Source organism: Neoarius graeffei, chromosome 24 (genome assembly GCF_027579695.1).
Source record: "Neoarius graeffei isolate fNeoGra1 chromosome 24, fNeoGra1.pri, whole genome shotgun sequence".
NCBI lineage: Eukaryota > Metazoa > Chordata > Actinopteri > Siluriformes > Ariidae > Neoarius > Neoarius graeffei.
In genome coordinates this window covers 40,043,203-40,062,037 of record NC_083592.1, presented here as the reverse complement: position 1 = coordinate 40,062,037, position 18,835 = coordinate 40,043,203, and the positions used below count along the sequence as shown (strand labels likewise).

The 18,835-nt window shown below is 43.7% G+C and overlaps 1 protein-coding gene across 2 annotated transcripts in view; it reads left to right on the top strand.

Annotated features, from left to right (window-relative positions):
• Nucleotides 1–18,835, top strand: part of mob1ba (MOB kinase activator 1Ba) — a 40,817-nt gene that overhangs the window by 4,218 nt on the left and 17,764 nt on the right. The window contains exon 2 of one of the 2 annotated variants that reach the window (XM_060907228.1): nucleotides 17,570–17,733. In XM_060907228.1, coding sequence (XP_060763211.1) covers nucleotides 17,570–17,733 — 164 coding nt within the window. Of the gene's footprint in view, nucleotides 1–17,566; nucleotides 17,734–18,835 lie in introns of both variants that reach the window. The other variant, XM_060907227.1, reaches the window with a different exon arrangement.

Genomic DNA, 18,835 nt, shown 5'->3' with positions numbered 1-18,835 from the left:
TGGGATGTACAGGGCCCTTCAAAGTGGACTGCTAGCTTTTCAGTCTAACGGCCATAAAGAAAATAGGCAAAGAGAACAAGCCAGTTATAAAAGCGCATGCTTCTTACATAGAATCTTCTCTCGTTTTTAGGGATGTTCATAATTTACTGTTTAACCAATAAGAAGAGTTTTAACCGATTTAATACTAACAGTTAAACGGTTTAAAAAAAAAAAAAAAAAAAAAGCTAGTTTGCAGTGTGCTAAATGCAGAGAGCGAATCAGACATGTTTCCCAAGCCTGGCCACTCTAGCTAGCTGTTATCTTTGCATACCATGGACATGAGTGCTATCTGAGCGGGTATTGAGGTTTTTCACCTGACGTCACAGGGTCACGTGACGCCCCGGTGTCCGCCATTTTGAAGGTCAAGCTAGCTAATGTCAACAACATAGTAGCTAGTATGTTACTGTAGCAATGTTTACGTTCAGTCATTTGGATGACTGTTAAAACCTTTCAGTCTCAAGTTTTTCCTTTACTGTATTTACTAGTTTACTGTAATTATGATCCGGCAGCTATTTACACCGGATCCAGTGTAACTAGCTGCCGGAGCGCGCTCCGGCTTGCTCCCCCTCAAATTAAGCAGCACGCTCCGGCTTGCTCCCGGAGCACTCCGGGAGCAAGCCGGAGCGCGCTGCTTAATTTGAGGGGGAGCAAGCCGGAGTGCGCTCCGGAACCTCGGCCGGAGCACTCCGGGAGCAAGCCGGAGCGCGCTGCTTAATTTGAGGGGGAGCAAGCCGGAGTGCGCTCCGGAACCTCGGCCGGAGCACTCCGGGAGCAAGCCGGAGCGTGCTGCTTAATTTGAGGGGGAGCAAGCCGGAGCGCGCTCCGGCAGCTAGTTACACTGGATCCGGTGTAAATAGCTGCCGGATCATAATTACAGTAAACTAGTAAATACAGTAAAGGAAAAACTTGAGACTGAAAGGTTTTAACAGTCATCCAAATGACTGAACGTAAACATTGCTACAGTAACATACTAGCTAGTATGTTGTTGACATTAGCTAGTGCTAACAGCTAGCTGCTAGTACACTGCTACAACACAGACACCGACCCTAATAATACAGTTCTTGGTCATTGCCTGGTAACAGCAAATTTATAACGGGCCATGTCTCAACAGACTAAGAAGTTATTTCAATGACCTTTAATAAAATTTTGTTTATCCTGAGGACCGAAAGTAAATGAAAATGTGAACAAACCTTAGCTGTAATAAGATGGCGACCACCGGCTCCAGGGACGACCCGCTGATGTAGGCATGTTACCCAGCCTGACACAAAATATTTGTAGGCATCCAAACTCTTATACGCTTTCAGATCAATCCCTGTGTATGGCGATGGGTTTTTAACGACATAGGTATACAGATCATGTGGGCCGAAGTCAGGTAAAGACGAGGGCTTCGTGTACTTCCGTACGTCAGTGAACAATCCTGGTGGAAGCAGGTAAACGTCGTTCTCTAAGCCTGCTAACCTCAATTTTTGCAAATACCTCTCCCTCTGCTCGCCCTGTAAATGCCCTACGTCGCTGGATAGTGAAGGTGTTTTCTGCATCTCGCTCCTTTTTCTTTTATGTTTTTCGTTTGTCGCCTTCCTCGCATTCAAACTGATTCGAGCCGTGACGTCCAAAATGGCAGCCTCACATGACTTGGTCACGTGGGTGGAAAAACCTCAATTCTGCGCTGGGGGGGATCACAGTAATTATTCTATCCACATTCACTGGATATGAGCAATTGTGCGCTCTGATTGGCTACTCTACTACCAGTGTTGGGCAAGTTACTTCAAAACTGTTTTGCATTATTTATTACTTGTTACTGTAATTTTAAAGTAATTAGTTACATTACAATATTACTGTATCTAAAATGTAAGGCATTACACTACTATTGCATTACTTTTAAGTTACTCTCACCAAAATAACTGGAAGTATGGATTTGGCAATCTAAATGTAGCTCAAGACACTCAATAGCTCATCACGCATCCAGTGGAAGGTGATGTGGTATCTGACTGAGCTAGGCTTATGGATAAAAACAGTGGAATAGAGATCTTGCAGTCACGTGACTGGAAAGTACACAGCCACCATCTTGTCGGTAAAAAACACAGCTGAATACTACTGCACTCGTGTACAGAATGGATCAATTTCAACCGACGGACTACACGGCTCATTTTTCTAATGAACAGATAACTAGATGTGTCTAAAATAAACGATCTACAGATTAGTGACCCTTATGGCTTACCGGACGGAGTTTTCACGACCGTGTTGGTGGATATTGAACTGCCAGCGGAATACCCAGATGTGTATAATTACCTCGTTAACTTTCCCTCGCTGTTCAGTAGTGAAGCACTGCGTGCTTATAAATCTCTGGACAGTTATCTTTACAGAAATTCAGGATTTGTCAGCCGCGGCATCTTGTAAACAAGAAAATAATCCTCATTGGACGGGTAAGTCACTTAAGTATTGAGTATTACTGACCAGCCGATAATAGAATAAGGTAATTCCAGCTGTAATTCCAAATCGTCCGTCTTGTTTACCATGGATCTGGCGTTGGAAAGGTAAAGGCTTAGCAGTGGAGATTTGAGTGGCTGTTTTCTGAGCTTAGTCAACAGGCCGGCTCTGCAGCCTTGCTTTTACTTCCGCTCCCGACGCCGCCTCCTTCGCTTTGCTTCCGATAACAATCCACGGAGACCCCGCCGGTCTCGCTATCTTGTCCGGAATGTTGTGCATGCGATGGAAATTGCTACAAACCGTCATTTTCTGCTGGAAACCAATGTCCAGTAAGTCCATACGGTTGTAGTGGATATTGAAGTCCAGTACAGATGAACAACACGCAAAAATACACACAAAAAACATAAACGTGCACAGGTAGGGAGAGCTTGTAGCTGCAGCCGTTGTAGTAGAATTGTGTATATAGTAGGTTTTTCCAGAAGAAAAGGTAGAAGCAGAAGTAGAAGGCGGAAAATGGCGTTTGACCGACAAGATGGCGTCTGTCACAATCTGGATCGGCTGTGACGTCACATGCAAGTGCTCCATATAATAGCCACAGTGACGGCTCATGGCACAATACAAGGAACAATCATCGCAAGAACAGACAAAAGGTGAAAGTCTAGCAAATTGTGATAGAAATACTGTAACTTTAGGCCTATTCATATTAACATTAATTGAACTGTATTGTAATGTCTAAAGATATGACACGATACAAAATTAGCATTTCTATGCCTTTATTGTTTTCAAGTTTACAGCATTAAGCATAGTTTATGCTTCATAAAAAAAAAAAAGATTAGCCCTAAGGGATATGACTCCATTTCAGAAATTTAACAAAAATGAACATATTATGGCAAATCGTAGCCTACAATAAAACTGGCCTGGAAAAAACCCACAAGCCTTTTAAATCACAGCTAGACAGTGACTATTAGCTATATGAGGCTACCCAGTCACATTTCGAAAAACAGAATTAGAAATAAAATCAAAGTGCTTTTAATGATATTGAAGTGCTTAGGCATATTAGCCCTCGAAGGAAAGGCAGCTCAATCACTTTAGTCTGACTTCCGACCAGAAAAAAAACTCAGTCATACAGGACAAAAATGTAAACAAACTGCCAGCATATCTTCAACAACATACTCCGCCACAAGTCTCCTAACCTCTTGAGGCTGAAGGAGCATCTCAGAGCGGCAGAACGTTAATTTTGGCTGCTTTGTGATTTTTATCGCCACTCTCATCCTCCGCTTGCTTCCTTGCTAACTTCATGTTACTATGGCACCTCTGTAAGTGCTTAGTTAAATTACTGGTGCTATTTCGGGAAGTGGACAGTTCTTTAGGTTTAGCACACAAAGTGCATTTGACTACGATGTTCTTCACATCTTTATTTTTCACAGACTTAAAGTAATGGGCGTATGCCCATCTGGAGAATGTGCTATCCGACGTTAGATCAGCTGCAGGTTCACTCCTCTCTCTCTCTCTCTCTCTCTCTCTCTCTCTCCTGTCTAACTATCCTAAAGGAAAAGGAAGTGAAACATTTTGCGCAGACGTTTCACCTTTGCTGATCTCGCAGTGATTCTGGCGAATTTGTATGAAGGAAAAAACCTAGCCTGGGCTCGCCCATCCTAAGCGTGACGCAACATGAGGGCCTGTTGCGAACTTAGTCTGGCAAGGCAAGCTATCTACAGCTTTTCCAAGCTCCCGAAAAATCGGGAGCCAATCAACTTTGAGCATCTCCAACGGCCCTGGGTAGAGGCGTGTTCAAGGCACTGACGTAGTAGAACTGCGACCGGAAGCCATAGATTGTTTACAGAATCTATGCCGGAAGCGCTTCATTCACGAATGCTGTATTGAAAGCATTCAACGGGAAGTTCTCATTGAAAACAGAGCAAAGAGCAGCCCTGGAGGTATTTATTGAAAGGAAGGACGTTTTCGCCTTGCTCCCGACCGGCTTCGGTAAGAGTTTAATAATAGGATGTCTATGGTTTAATCTACCAGTTAGCCCCGTCGTGTGTCATACGTCAGAGGAAAGAGTGATGTGATTGGTTTAAGCTTTGTCACAGCCTTTTCTGGCTTCGACCAGTAGCAAACGGAGGCATTTCAGGGAGGCGGGTCAACCACACGCTTTGGGAAACGGTTGGGCTTAATAGCTTTGCCAGACCAAATGCTCGCAGAGCTTTGAAGTCGCGTTAGCCAGACTAGAAAAAAACCCACTTCATTCCAAGTTAAAAATGCATTGTAACGCGCGTTACTGACATTTGTACCGAGTAAAATATTACCAAATTTTTTTCTGTAATGCCTTACATTACCGTGTTACTGTAAAAAGCAATGCATTACAGTAATTCGTTACTTTTGTAACGCGTTACTCCCAACACTGTCTACTACCAGGCTATCAGCTCATAGACCGTGAGTAGAGAGAAACAAAATGACGCAGCGTGTTGCCGAACCAACCGAGGACAAAATAAAAACTCAAAAACAAACCCCCAAAAAAGCAACAAAATATGGAATAAAAGTATTTGATGGTGAGAACGTTTTTTTTTCCTTCATTTTTCAAGAATTATTATAGCATGTTTCACAAATTTCTACCTTTGTGTCGGTTTGTTTACATTCCAAGCAGAAATGATTTTGTCAGGCGTTTTGTATAAAGTTCTTATTTATTAAATTTGCAAGAAATAAAAGCGCTCAGTTTCTCAAAATCCAGTGATTGTTCAGGGGTCGAAATTAAGCATGTACTGACGAACATGGGCAAGTCATTCTCGTACTCGGGCAACAAGAAAATTATCACTAGTTGTCCGTTGGACAACTGTGTTTGAATGTCTATTTTACCAAGAAAAATTAAGTAGTTGATTCCTAACAGAAACAGAATGAAAACTTTATTTTTCCCGTCTTCTCTTTCGTTTGTCCTTGACTTTGGTTCATTGCGGTAGTTGACGCTTCCATTCGCGAGATGGCGCTACATGATATTATGATTATTCACACGAGGCGCCACGGTCGCGTAGGCTAGAACGAACGAAGCGTCTTTTTGGACTGATTTTTAATTCTGATTTGATCAGTTACACTTGACCATGATGACATGATGTTTTCTGACTGTTTAACATGTTTAATAGAAGATACTAGTAGTTATACCGAGTTGTTTTACTGTTCATCATGATGAAATAAACACCAAACACATGAGTGTTATAACTTTATTTCTATCAGTAATCAAACAATGGCAAAACAAGCTGAAATATTTTATTGCATACTCTATAATGTACATCCAGATTGCTTTTTATGCAAATTACTTACCCAGTCAACGTGCAAAAAAGCAGGGCAACTGATACATGCCTGCAGGCAAGTAAATTTTTGGGGTTGGTTGCCCTGAGGGCAAGTCCATTCAAAAGTTAATTTCGACCCCTGTTGTGGATGTATGACTTGATTTCGTGGAATAATTGTTAATTAGACTGTGCACAATCATGTCGACATGGTGCTATCTCTGAATAAAAATCAGTCAGCAAGTTGTCTGGGTTGAAATAGGCTATAGGGTGGGTGTGGTTTTTTTTTTTTTTTTTTTGTATGAATGAGAATTTTCCCTTTTGTTAAAACGTTTGTGTTTGATCGTTAATTAAATTGGATATACCCGTTAGTGGAGTTAGTTTTTGTTACAGCACTCTGTGCTTATGCATTAGAAAGTGTGCCCACTTGCTGTTCATTTTAATAGGCCTGGGTTTTACAATATTTTCTTATACGTAGAGCTGGGCGATAAATCGATTTTATCGATTAATTCGAATTTACAGTTAGGACGATTTTTTTTTTTTTTAAATGAAAATCAGTTTTCTCTCAGTTTTAACTTCTGCCACCAACGCTCCCCTCTGCGCATGTGCAGAACAGATCGGGCAGCAGGGACGGATCGGGCACTGACACTATAGCCCTCCTCCCGTGCACTTGCCATAGACACACACAAACAACATGGCAGCGATTGGGGAAAAGTCGCAACTTGTGCCCAAGAAAGGAGCAGCTTTCTCCGTGATCTGGGATTGGTTCGGTTTTGCGGCGTCGGACGCAGACCAAACAAGTCCTCGTTGTCGGGTGTGTTTGAAAACAGTTGCTTCCAAAGGAAGCAGCATGACAAATTTATTCCAACACCTTATGCTGTGTTCACACTTATACCGGTACGAAAGTAGTATAACTGTATCGATACAAAGTATACCGGTACAGTTTAGTGCATCTGTCCACACTAGCGAGAAATGTTTGCGGTTTTCTTTCACGGAAGTTGAAATGCGCGTGCGCAAAGTGTTTCCGTGGTTACCGAGTAATTTCCTTCCGAGAATATGGCGGATGAAACAACGTGTGTGTGCTTTTTGTCAATGTACAGTCTGTATTTCTGGTGGTCATTTATTCAGTCGAATCGTATAAAACATGCGAGGCAGTTGAGAAAGAAACAAAGAAAACGAATCTCCCTTTCTCCCCCCTCACTTTCTCCCTCTTCCCTTCTCTTCCCCTCCCTTTCTCCCTCTTTCCTTCTCTTCCCCTCCCTTTCTCTCCCTTTTCCCCTCTTTCTCCTTTCTTCCTCCCTCTTTCCCCCTCCCCCCTCCCTTTCTCCCCCCTTTCTTTGCTCCATGTAGTTCCACGGTCGTTTTGAGCCGTTTTGACGTTTTATTTACAGCTGGAAAGCACGGGCGTATTGTATTGTATGAATAACCCGGAAGACGTAGGAATGGTTCATTGCGCTTGCGCGTTATATTTGTATCGATACAGAGCCGCTTCATCTGTCCACACTACAGCGACGCGCTACAGTACCGATACTGTACCGGTACGAAACCCATACATTTGTGGGTTTCATACCGATACAGTTGTACTGGTATAGTTGCTAGTGTGGACAGGTGTTGCGGTACGAAAGTAGTTTCGTATCGGTACAAAATCCCTAGTGTGGACAGGGTACTAAACAGAAGCCTGCAGCGGAGCGGGAGAAGTGCTGCTCCCAGCGGAATGAAAACAGCCGCAGCACGAGCACGCCATCCAAAGTAAAGCAAGCAACCGTCCCGGACACATTTTCGAACTGTGTGCCTTATGATAAGAATGGGGCGCGGTGGAAGGCAATCACAGATGCTATCGCGATGTTCTCATCTACAAGCTTGTTTTTTGGCTTGTTTTTGGTTTCTGGTTGCACTTTAACCCCAAAGGGGGAAATTTAAGTGAAAACACAGTAAAGGTAAAACTTGTTTTGAACCATTTCTTTGTCATCTGTAGTTTGATTTTTAGTAAGGGGGAAAATCGATTAAAATCGAAAATCAGATTTTTTGTGAAAAAATCAAATTTTTTTTTAGGCCATGTCGCCCAGCTCTACTTATACGGGAGATGTAGGCTGCCAGTTAAGAGCACTTTGCGCTGGAGGATTAAATGTTTGTTTCATTTTGTTAATCTGTTTTGTTCATTGCAAAGTCTGGCAACGTCTTGCTAATTATTTACATAAGTTATAAAATGTTTGCGCTTGGGGGAAAAAAAAAGCATTTTTTTTTTTGTATTGCTGTCACAGTCACTTATCCATTCTAAATAGGCCTACAGTTTTTTATCGGCTAATGGTGAATCATCGATTAAGGAGTGTCGATGACAGACAATCCAAAATGGACATCCCTACTCCTTTTTATGCCTCCGCTACCGTAAGGTGCTGGAGGCATTATGTTTTCGGGTTGTCCGTGCATGCGTCCGTCCTGAAACCTTCCGTCTGTCCATCCCGAAATCTTGTGAACACGATATCTCAAAGGCTAATGAAAGGAATTTCACCAAACTTTCATCATTTGTGCGCTTTGGGACAAACATGAACTGATTAGATTTTGAGATCAAAAGGTCTAAGGTCAAGGTCACTGTGAGGTCAAATGTCTGTCCAAGAACCTTGTGAACACACTATCTCCAAGGCTAATACAAGTAATTTCACCAGGTCAAGATTACTGTGAGGTCAAATGTCCATCCCCAAATCACAACTTAATAAGGTGTGTAGTCTACCAGGCGGAGGCATCCCCATCGACACCCTTGGCGTCAAGTTCTGTCTAGTTTAATTTTTTTTTTTTTTATGGTACCACCGGTCATTAACACATGACTGCCCACAGCAATCTAAATCATCCACAAACAGCCATCTGCATAGTTATTCATCAGATGATACCTGGAAGGCATAAGTGTGCTTTTCCAGGATGCACAAAAGAAAACCAGAGTTTGCATATTCTTCCAAAGCATCCGCTGAACTCTCACTGGTTCTTGAAGATCTGATTGAGAGGTTGTAAATCTTGTGCCGGGCCGTACCCATATCTGCAGCAGGTCTCCAAGGTGAACAGCCTCTGTAGTCATGGTTGTGGTGCTGGTTCGGAGTCCATGCCTTTGTTTTCCTCTTCTGACTCGGGTTCATGCATGTAAGCCTGTAATCCTGTAACAGAAGCCATTACTTAGCTCTCACAGTGCAGATACAGTTCCATGCGTGTTTGTGGTAAGGGTGTGGCTGAGGCTCACAGAGTTCTCGTTTAAAGATATTAGCCAATCAGAGCGAAGCTAATTACAGATTTGAGCAAAAACAGCCTGTCTTATCCTGCAGGGTTTTCATACTGTGTTAAAACAGCATGAGAAAGGACCCAGGTGGTTTTTCAATTAAAAAAAAAACTTGCAGACTTTTGAAAAGTGTCTCATTTAAAATACTCGAAGGGTATGGCATGTCCTCTTTTAAAAAAAAAAAAAAAAATTGCAGACACCATGTTGAACAGTACAAGCTTTATTAAAGGACCCATGGCATGGTGGTTTGTTGGTGGTTTGTTGATGCTTTAAACGGGCTCGTGGAGGCTTCCGGATGTTATATCCGCAGCCTTTCTCGAAATGAACCCTCGGTACGTAGATATAGCCTCCTGGGAGAAAGCCCCATTTCAGCGCTTTTCCCAGTGCGTCGTTTTGCTAATGAGAAGCAGGAGGCGGGGAAGGGTAGACGGTGGGGGCGTGCCATGGGGGGAGGGGGAGGGGCTGCCGTCTGCCTCCCAAGCCGGCCGAGAGCGCTCCTCGTCGGGCACGGCCAGGCGGGCGAATGCCCTGGTCCGTCCGCCCTGTCTAAAAAATGGTACAACTCGAGCCCATGGTAAAACTGGGACTTTGTCATTTTTTCCCACCTGAGGCCCATGGTAAACTGAGCAGTGGGACTTTGTCATTTTTTTCTGCATGAGGCCCATGGTAAAACTGCACTTCCAGGAGGGGCTGCCGTCTGCCTCCCAAGCCGGCCGAGAGCGCTCCTCGTCGGGCACGGCCAGGCGGGCGAATGCCCTGGTCCGTCCGCCCTGTCTAAAAAAAAAAAAATGGTACAACTCGAGCCCATGTACCTGGCTAACTGCAGGAAGCGGTTAGCTGCACAGCTAATGTAGCCATTGCTAGGCTAACGCACCGATTTTAAAACACAGCACAGTTATACACTTACTTGTTCGGTGTTTGTTGCTGATGCGGCAGGGATGCTTGGCACAGACCCAGGCTTCAGTGACAGTTGATGTGCAAAACCTGCCCTACTGTCCCAAGTTGTGGAAACATTCATCAGGAAAATGCTTCCGACAAACATACACCGTCTTAGGTAGACTCGACGGCATATTATTGAAGTAAATAAAATTAAGCCACTGCGTCTTCAGGGGCTCTCCCGTCGGCAGTAAAAACAGACTCCTTTCTGTGTTGTCACATCCATGTACAGCACAATTTCCATGTTGTGTCTTCTATGGGCTCCTCACTACAAAATGTAGTCATGTGTTCTGCGCATGCGCAGTAGGCTTGGTAGGACAAACAGCAACTTCTGAGTTGGGCGGGCAATCCATACAGTGGGTGGGAATCCAGAGGGGGGGCGTGGGGATCATCTCCCTTGCTGACGTAGTAAAGGGAAGAGCTTATCAACGCGCCGTTTTGACGCGCCATTCTCAAATGTTGGGTATAGTTTGGTTTACACATTATGAAATTTCTAGCCACTGGGGTGACTTAAGAAGGTCAGAGGAACTCATTTTAATGTTAAAAAACCTCAGAAAGTGAAAATTTCATGCCATGGGACCTTGAAGTAGCATATAAATGTTATGTGCATTGTAGGACGCGGTGTTGTGTAGGTCCGTGGCTGTCAAATTGAGTTATTTTAGTTTTGAGATTTTATTATTTGGTCTGTAGAATTGAATGGATTTAATCTAAACCTCAATCACGCAAAAATAATTAGACAACTAAATAACGTAAATTTGAATAAAACGCTTTATGGCTCCAGGAAGTAGATTTGTTTCCAAGTATGTTGTGTACAGCAAAGTGCAGAAATGTAGCCAAACAACTCTGTATTAAAAAAGCAGAGAGTCTCGATCTCGCCACTCTGGGGAATTCCTCTCGCAATATGTAAAGTCTGTTCCAAAACTTAAGCTCAAATGAAGCTTTTTTTTTTTTTTTTTTTTAAATGTGACCCCATGGAGAGATCAAGTTCGGTTTCTTCCTGTAATCTCCCACCTTTTCTCACATTTCTCCGAGTGTTTCCTGGGAATCAAGGCGAATGTAAGTGATTTTAGCTTGTGGTTTCCTGGCATTAAATAATAAACAAACAGGTTCCTGCTCAGGTTTGGATCAGAAGCTGGTTAAAAACGCTGATGGCGAGGAAAAATGTGCTTGCTCTCATATGCATGCACGCACTCGTTCCTCATATTTTGTGGCACGCAGGTCTGCTGTATACCAAACCTGATGTAAGTCAGCTAAGGAAGATATGAATATTAATTGATTCGTGGGCAATCTCAATGTGCAAAATGTAGGCCATGAGTGATAGAGGCAGAGAAAGTCACGTTACAGCATGTTATTGACGATGCACAGACAGTGAGGTTAGTAAAACTAACATTTCCGGTTGAGAGTACGTGGTGTGTTCTGGCTGCTTTTTTTTTTTCTCTGTGTTTTGTATGGTTTGAATGTTTTGTCCACCGGTTGTGGCGTAGCTCCAGACCCAGTTTTCGGCATCGGTTTCCTCAGGCCTTAGTCTGCCATGGGTCATGCGTGTTCTGCTCGCTATGGACTGCAGTGAGCTCGTTGTTCTCTTTAACATCGGAGTTGCCCAGCGCTCTGTGTGGTGGTGCTTCTCTGCCCACTTTCTGGATCCATGGCGCGGTGTTCAGAGCACTGTTGCCTGTTGGCATCTGTTAAGGCGGTGTGAGATTTACCCTCGTGAACCTTTTGGTGGGATTGTGGGCAACCACGCCACTGGAGTTACATCCTGATCTCTTTTGGCGGACTGATTTTTGTAACTGTAAAGCGACTTTGGGTGTGAGAGGTGCTGTATAAGTTAAACTTTGTTATTCTTTTTTATTATTATTAAAAGGTGGGCGGCACGGTGGTGTAGTGGTTAGCGCTGTCGCCTCACAGCAAGAAGGTCCGGGTTCGAGCCCCGTGGCCGGCGAGGGCCTTTCTGTGCGGAGTTTGCATGTTGTCCGCGCGGGTTTCCTCCGGGTGCTCCGGTTTCCCCCACAGTCCAAAGACATGCAGTTTAGGTTAACTGGTGACTCTAAATTGACCGTAGGTGTGAATGTGAGTGTGAATGGTTGTCTGTGTCTATGGCTACGTTTACATTACGTCGAATCAGCGGATCATCAGATTAACGTTCTTAAAACGATTCGCGTTGACACTAAAACCGTTAGCCGTGCACACAGCAACACCAATACGCGGATACGCTCGGCTCCGCAGGCATCCTGCGCTCCAAATCACTCCGCCCTGAACAGCGAGTGCCCTCTGGAGGGTGCGCACTCCGGCCCTGCGCAGCTCACAGAGCGCGCGAGTGAAGTGAACAAGCCACGATTCGGGACTGAGCCGCTGTGTGTGAGATCCCAGCGCATATCACTTATTACTTGCAAGTGGAAGGATGGCAAGCCTAAAGACAATCATAACTACACAATGGGCAGTATTTGCATCAGTATTTGCAGTATTTTCATACTTTTATACTCTTTAATGAAAGGTGATACAAGGCGGAAGTCTGCGCCGTTTTTCAGCAGTCGCGTCACATGACCAACGCCAGCGAATCAGGAAGGTGGATGTCACAGTGACGTTGTCCAATGAGACGCCAGCTAGAGCTCAGCACAGCGTATTCGCGTATTCTCAATGTTTACACAGCACCGGAGCTGATACGATCTAGATTGAATACGTGGACGCTGGCGGATTCCCGTTTCCCCGCTTTTTCAGGGGGGTTAATGTAAACGGACAGTGCGTCCGCGAAGAAAACGAGACAGATACGGTCTAGTGTAAATGTAGCCTAAGTGTCAGCCCTGTGATGACCTGGCGACTTGTCCAGGGTGTACCCCGCCTTTCGCCCGTAGTCAGCTGGGATAGGCTCCAGCTCGCCTGCGACCCTGTAGAACAGGCTAGAGATGATGAGACGAGATTATTAAAAGGTACTTAGTGATAGAAAAATGCTTGAAAATAAGGAAAAACTCTAACAAGATAGCAAGCATGCACCTCTATAGTGCTGTGCGTTAGCTCGGCTTCATGTTAATGCCGATAGTTTAAGATGGGGAGAAGTATCCGGTGAAACATTGAGCCCTTGTTCTGTAGGTTTCATCGATTTTTAGCCTCAAACATTTTTTCATCACATCCAGCATGTTACTAGCCCACTTTTTTCCATTCTCCTTATTGCAGTGAAATGCAAGACTGCCCCCTCCCCATATTCCTCTGTGTTACCTGTAAACCCACCCCTTAGCGCACACATTCCCGTTGCATGCATGCATGCATGCGCACTGGCAGCTGCAGAAATGTAACCGAGGCCTGACTTGAAGCTTGTATAAAAATAACAGTGAGTCACTTGACTTCGCTCCTCCTCCGCTGAAAGATGTTCTCTTCAAAAGCCAGGCCCAGGGGAAGGAGCGAGGAACAGTGTCTTGTATCAACAGTGTTTGGGGCTGGACTGAATGGCAAATGGAAGTCACTACATTTACATTTAAATTTACATATACGGCCTTATCCAGAGCAACTTGCAGAAGTGCTTTCTAGTCTCTATTAGGGTGTACTCGCACTAGGCATTTTTGCCTTGTACCATGCCCGAGCATGTTTGACCCGCCTCTCCACTCAACCTCTGGCCTGCGCTGAACGTTTCTGGTCTGAGCACGCTTGTGCAGTCATGACACGACTTTTTGTGTTGAGGAAAAGTAGCATGATAACATGAAAATATGACTCTTTTTCACTAAAGCTTCTTTTGAGTCATTTTGGGCGTGGTGACACAAGGCCCTCTGACGCACCGGACGGATTTTCAGTCAATCCTGGTGCACACAAGATTTTTACAGAGGCAGCTGATACTGAAGAAGGAATGTGCAGGTTTACTCACAGATTCGTGAAGAAGGTGAAAACCAGACTCGGTATTGATCCAGATATATCTTGAATGAATTGAAAAGTGCACGTTAGAGTTCTGTGCTTGGGCACGGTTAGCGGTTCACACCAGAAGCGTAATGTGCGTGAGTGAAATGGACTCTTGAAGTGATCCAGAGCATGATGCGCAGTGATCAGACTCGTCAAAGGAACTGGACTTTGGGAGTCAAATGTACTCAGGCATAGTACGGATCACCTAGTTTGAGTGCACCCTTAAAAACACATCCTTGTAGTTGTTCACTGGGGCATCAAGCTAATTCGTTGTTAAAGGAGGTTAGTACAGGATGGAATGGAAACACAAGGCTCGTATGCCCAGCTTTCTGGATGATACGACTTCTGTCCTGTGTTTAGTTAGAGATCAGTGCACCTTATGGTCATGTACAGTTTATCCTCTTGCTTTGGTATTGTACACATCAGCTCATCTTCTACTTATTTACACTCATTAGAATCCTGTACATTGAGGATTGTGGATTATTATACATACAGGGCACTTTTTCGATTGAATAAAAACGTGTTCTATTCCCTTCTAGCAGGTTTCATTCATTTGGTTTGATAGCATGCAATATTGTTAGCATATTGCTTATGCCTTGGTCACAACCGGCCGTACGTGCTCCTACGGCCGGTCTACGCGCAAGAAACGCACAGAGGGCACGCGTGTGACGTGCTGATTTTCGAGCCGTAGACTGGCCGCAGACCGGCCGTATAGGTTCTTTGTCATGTCATGCAAACAAACTCTACGGGCGCTTACGTTTTTTTCAGGTTGCAAGACAAACTTACAGCCAACGTGCATCTTTCTCCACGAACAAAAAAAACGCAGCGATTTGGGGAACACCAAAAATCACACGGCCAAAAAATCGTACGTCCGGTTGTGACCTAGGCTTTATCCTACGTGTATTATCTCACTACCCGATGGAGGAAGAGCACTGAATATGGTTTACGATATTGCATGGTTGTCAACAGGCTTTTGTCTAAACCGGGGAACAGGGGCGCTGCACCCTCTTACTCTCAGCGTGCGCCCTCTTACCGAAATGCCGATTGAACCCCAAGTCACACTTAGGCTATGCACTTATATGCTACTGCACAACATGCAATCTTTCTCAAAACGATCTTTTCTCCGTGAAAACATCCCAGCAACACCACGTGACAATGTGTCTGATCATCAAATACGTTATAATTACTCCAAAAATATTCCAATCATAGTAGATACACCGCCAGACGGTGCAAAAACAATCCAAATTGGCGTTTTTTCCAGACTGAGGCGCCATGTTGTTTACTTGTCGCGGCTGCTTTTGCGAGATTTGACATGGGTTACATACAGGGTCAGCTGACCTTGTAGAGCGAGATTTCTCGAGACTGAATGACCTTTCACCCACCGGCGCGGGAGCTTTTGACAAGTAGTTTGCGAGTTGTTTTTGTTGACACTTGGGCATTTAAAGAAGTCATCCCGCGGCACGAAACGGAAGAAAGCCAAAGACTGTCCGGGGCAGAAGATTACTTTTCTTTTTCAATGTTGACAGTTTGTTACAATTCCCCTCTCAGATAGCCTCAGAATGTCCCATTGTAACCTCAATTTTTCAAAGGCTTCGCACGGCGGAGGGGGGGACGGACAACCGGGCCCCCCCGCTTCGCTCCCTCGCCATGGTGAGCTCCCTCATACTAAATTTTTCTAGAAAAACCCCTGGTCAAGATGATATGACACGTCGGAGACACAGCAAGCGACTGTGACAATTTGTAAACAAACATGTCCGTCAGGTTTGCGTCGCTAAATACGGAAGATTTTGAGAGAATTTTGAAAGAGAAAGACGCATTGAACACCTGAAAGGAATGTGTATGTGTAATAATAATATTGGCTGGATTTTTTTCATGGCATATCGGATATATTCCATTCAGCTAGCATGATATTGAACTCGTCTTCGACTCTTTCAGTATCATGCTCGTCGAATGGAATATATCTGATATACCACGACAAAAAGCCAGCCAATGTTATTTAAGTATTGCCTGTTGTCCTGTGGAACTGTACTTGGATGACGGTTTAAAAAAAAAAAACTTTGAAGTCCAGACATCGATATTTCAGGCTTGAAAGACAGACTTGTTTTGGCTCTCTTGTTGTTGGTGGTTCTTGATCTTTATATTTAACGAATCATTGCTCAAGCACATCCTTGCCTCACTTCCTTCCTGTTGTTTGGCTCTGCATATTTAGGCCTCTGTCAGAAATGAATTAAGAAGTTATTTCTGCTTGTCGTCTTCATGAAGATTTTTATTTATTATTTTAAGTTTAGGCTTTTGCCAACTTTGACAGGCAATGTAGGAAGTACAAATCCTGCTCGATGTGAAAGGTAGATAGATATTACTATCTCGCTCTTGACAGCTTTAGATGTTCTGCTGATGCAGAAGATAACGGCTTCAGGATATTTCACATGAAAGCCTAGTAAACTAGACCCACCCGCCTAGCGGCCAAAAATATTTTTTGCCTGCGAGTGGGTCTAGCCTTGCACCATATAAACAAAAACACCCCGGGCATCAAATCGTGCCCGCCAATCACAACGCAAGGTTTTTGTTTGGATTCTTTGGGCGGGCTTTTGCAGGAGTGACGACAAAGCTGTGCGACGCTGGAGAAAGCACAACAGGAAAGATGGCTATGGCTAGTGAACAGCGCGCGTTTGACTCCGCTTTGGAATCAGTTTTAGAAGAATTAGACTTGGAGTTTTCGTTGAAACATGAGCAGGAAGAGGCTCTCCGCTCATTCCTTTTCAAGAAGGACGTTTTCGCTGTTTTGCCGACCGGCTATGGCAAAAGTCTGATCTACCAGCTGGCTCCGCTCGTAGCCAAAAGGATGGGGCTAGTTTGTGCAGTACGAAGAATTAATAAACAGCTTTGAAACATTACTTTTTGATTGTTTCTTATTTTCCTGTTATTTTAAATTTAAGGGAAATTATTTCACCAAACACCACTAAATAAAAATAAAAACTCTCAAAAACAGTTTAAGCAAACCCTTGAAAAACACTTGAAAAAAATGTGTATGTTAAGTATGTGGTACAGACTCCAAACTTGTGGTCATTATCTCCAAACTTCTTAATATCTAGAACCTGTTTATTAATTAATACGCATTTTGAAAAATTATTTATTTCAAGGCCTCCCCCACTGCTTTCTGTCGCTCTGACTACGTCACAGTCACTGTTGCGCTGATTGGTCAGAGCGTTGGCCTATACGCACAGAGACAGTTTGAAAGACAGCGGGTTGTTCCACCCACACCCTTCGGAAATGTCTACGAGCGAGGCCAGACTAAATATTCACATTTAGTCTGGCTTGCCAGGCTAATGAAAACCCTCAACACATTTTGCTCTTCCGGAATTTTTTTTTTTTTTTTCTGCTTCAACATTGTGCAACGTTTGTTCGCTCGTCCTCGTTTGTAATAGTTTAAATCTTATTTCTTTATTAATTTTTTTTATTTATTTATTTAGCACTTGTAGTTTTGTCTTCTACCCTGAGGGAAGAGTGCTGTTTCTTAAGGCCAAATTTAAAGCTGAGCTTGGGGCAATAAGATTTTGTCTCCTCATATGAACACAGTGCTTTTGAAGAACACACGGAAGGTTCTCCCTATCCAAATTTCCCCCCACAATTGGATATTGTTTATTGGCCAAGATTGACTTGTAGCCGAGGTATAACCTATGCGTCGACCACAAATGTTCTTTTGAAGATATTTATTTATTTTTGTTTTTCTTCACAGCAGTAGTCGGTCATCGAAGACTTTCAAGCCAAAGAAGAACATTCCGGAGGGCTCGCACCAGTATGAGTTGCTGAAGCATGCTGAGGCGACGCTGGGCAGCGGCAACCTACGTGTGGCTGTCATGCTCCCAGAGGGAGAAGACCTCAACGAATGGGTGGCAGTAAACAGTAAGCACCATGTTTGTGCAGTAGATTTTCTCCAGTGCTCTGATATTTAATATAGATTTCCTGATGCAGAGGAAAAAATGAATGCTTTTGATTAGGGCTGTAACGATATGCGTATCGAAATCGCGATACGCAGAGCCACGATCCGTATCGCGATACAAGAAGGCAGAATTGCGGTACACCCTTTCAAACTTCTCCTCAGCCCAAAAACAGAGGTGCTTCCAAACTTCAATTTATGAATACTTTACTTTTTATTTAAATTAAATTTTAAACTTAAATAACTTTTTTTTTTATATCTATTAGTAAGTCGTTTTTTCGCCGACCTGCGACAATCTTCTGCGAGTCACGCAACGTCCACACTCGCCACTGGCAGAGCATTCATTTCTTTTAAGCGGTCGCCATTCTGGTTGCGACGCGGGGAGCGAATCTGTAAACAAGCAGCTCATTGGCTGGCTAGGTGTGCCACAAGCCAATCACAATCACTTGACCGGAAAGGCATGCAGTGTTGCCAGATTGGGCAGGTTTAGGTGCTTTTTGGCCGGTTTTGAACATATTTTGGGGTGGAAAACGTTAGCAATATCTGGCAACACTGAAGGCATGTCTGCTTGGGCGGAAGCCTTCTGCGGCAGTTACATTTTGACACGCGAGCAATGTTTCACCATAAAAATTCCGTAATTTCCATCTGTTTTCCGCGATCACAGAAAATCATTGGCCCTATGAGAGTGAGACAGTGAGAGAGCCCCCCCCCCCCCCCCCCAAAAAAAAAAATCTTAACGGATTTACACGATTTGGAAAAATGACTTTTTCAGAACCGAAAAAACAGAGCTTCCGGCTCAACAGTATTATTTTGTGAAATAAAACAATCTTTGGATATACATTTGTTCATTTTTGCATACATATTACTCATTCTCTGCAGTGGTCTGAATTATTTGTTATTAAATAGTTAATGTAAGTAAGTAAATGTTAATAAGTCAAATTTACTACTTTAAAAAAAAATTAAAAAAAAAATCGTGGGCGTATCGAATCGTGGGTCAAAAATCGCGATACGAATCAAATTGTGAGTTGGGTGTATCGTTACAGCCCTACTTTTGATATATGCTGTATT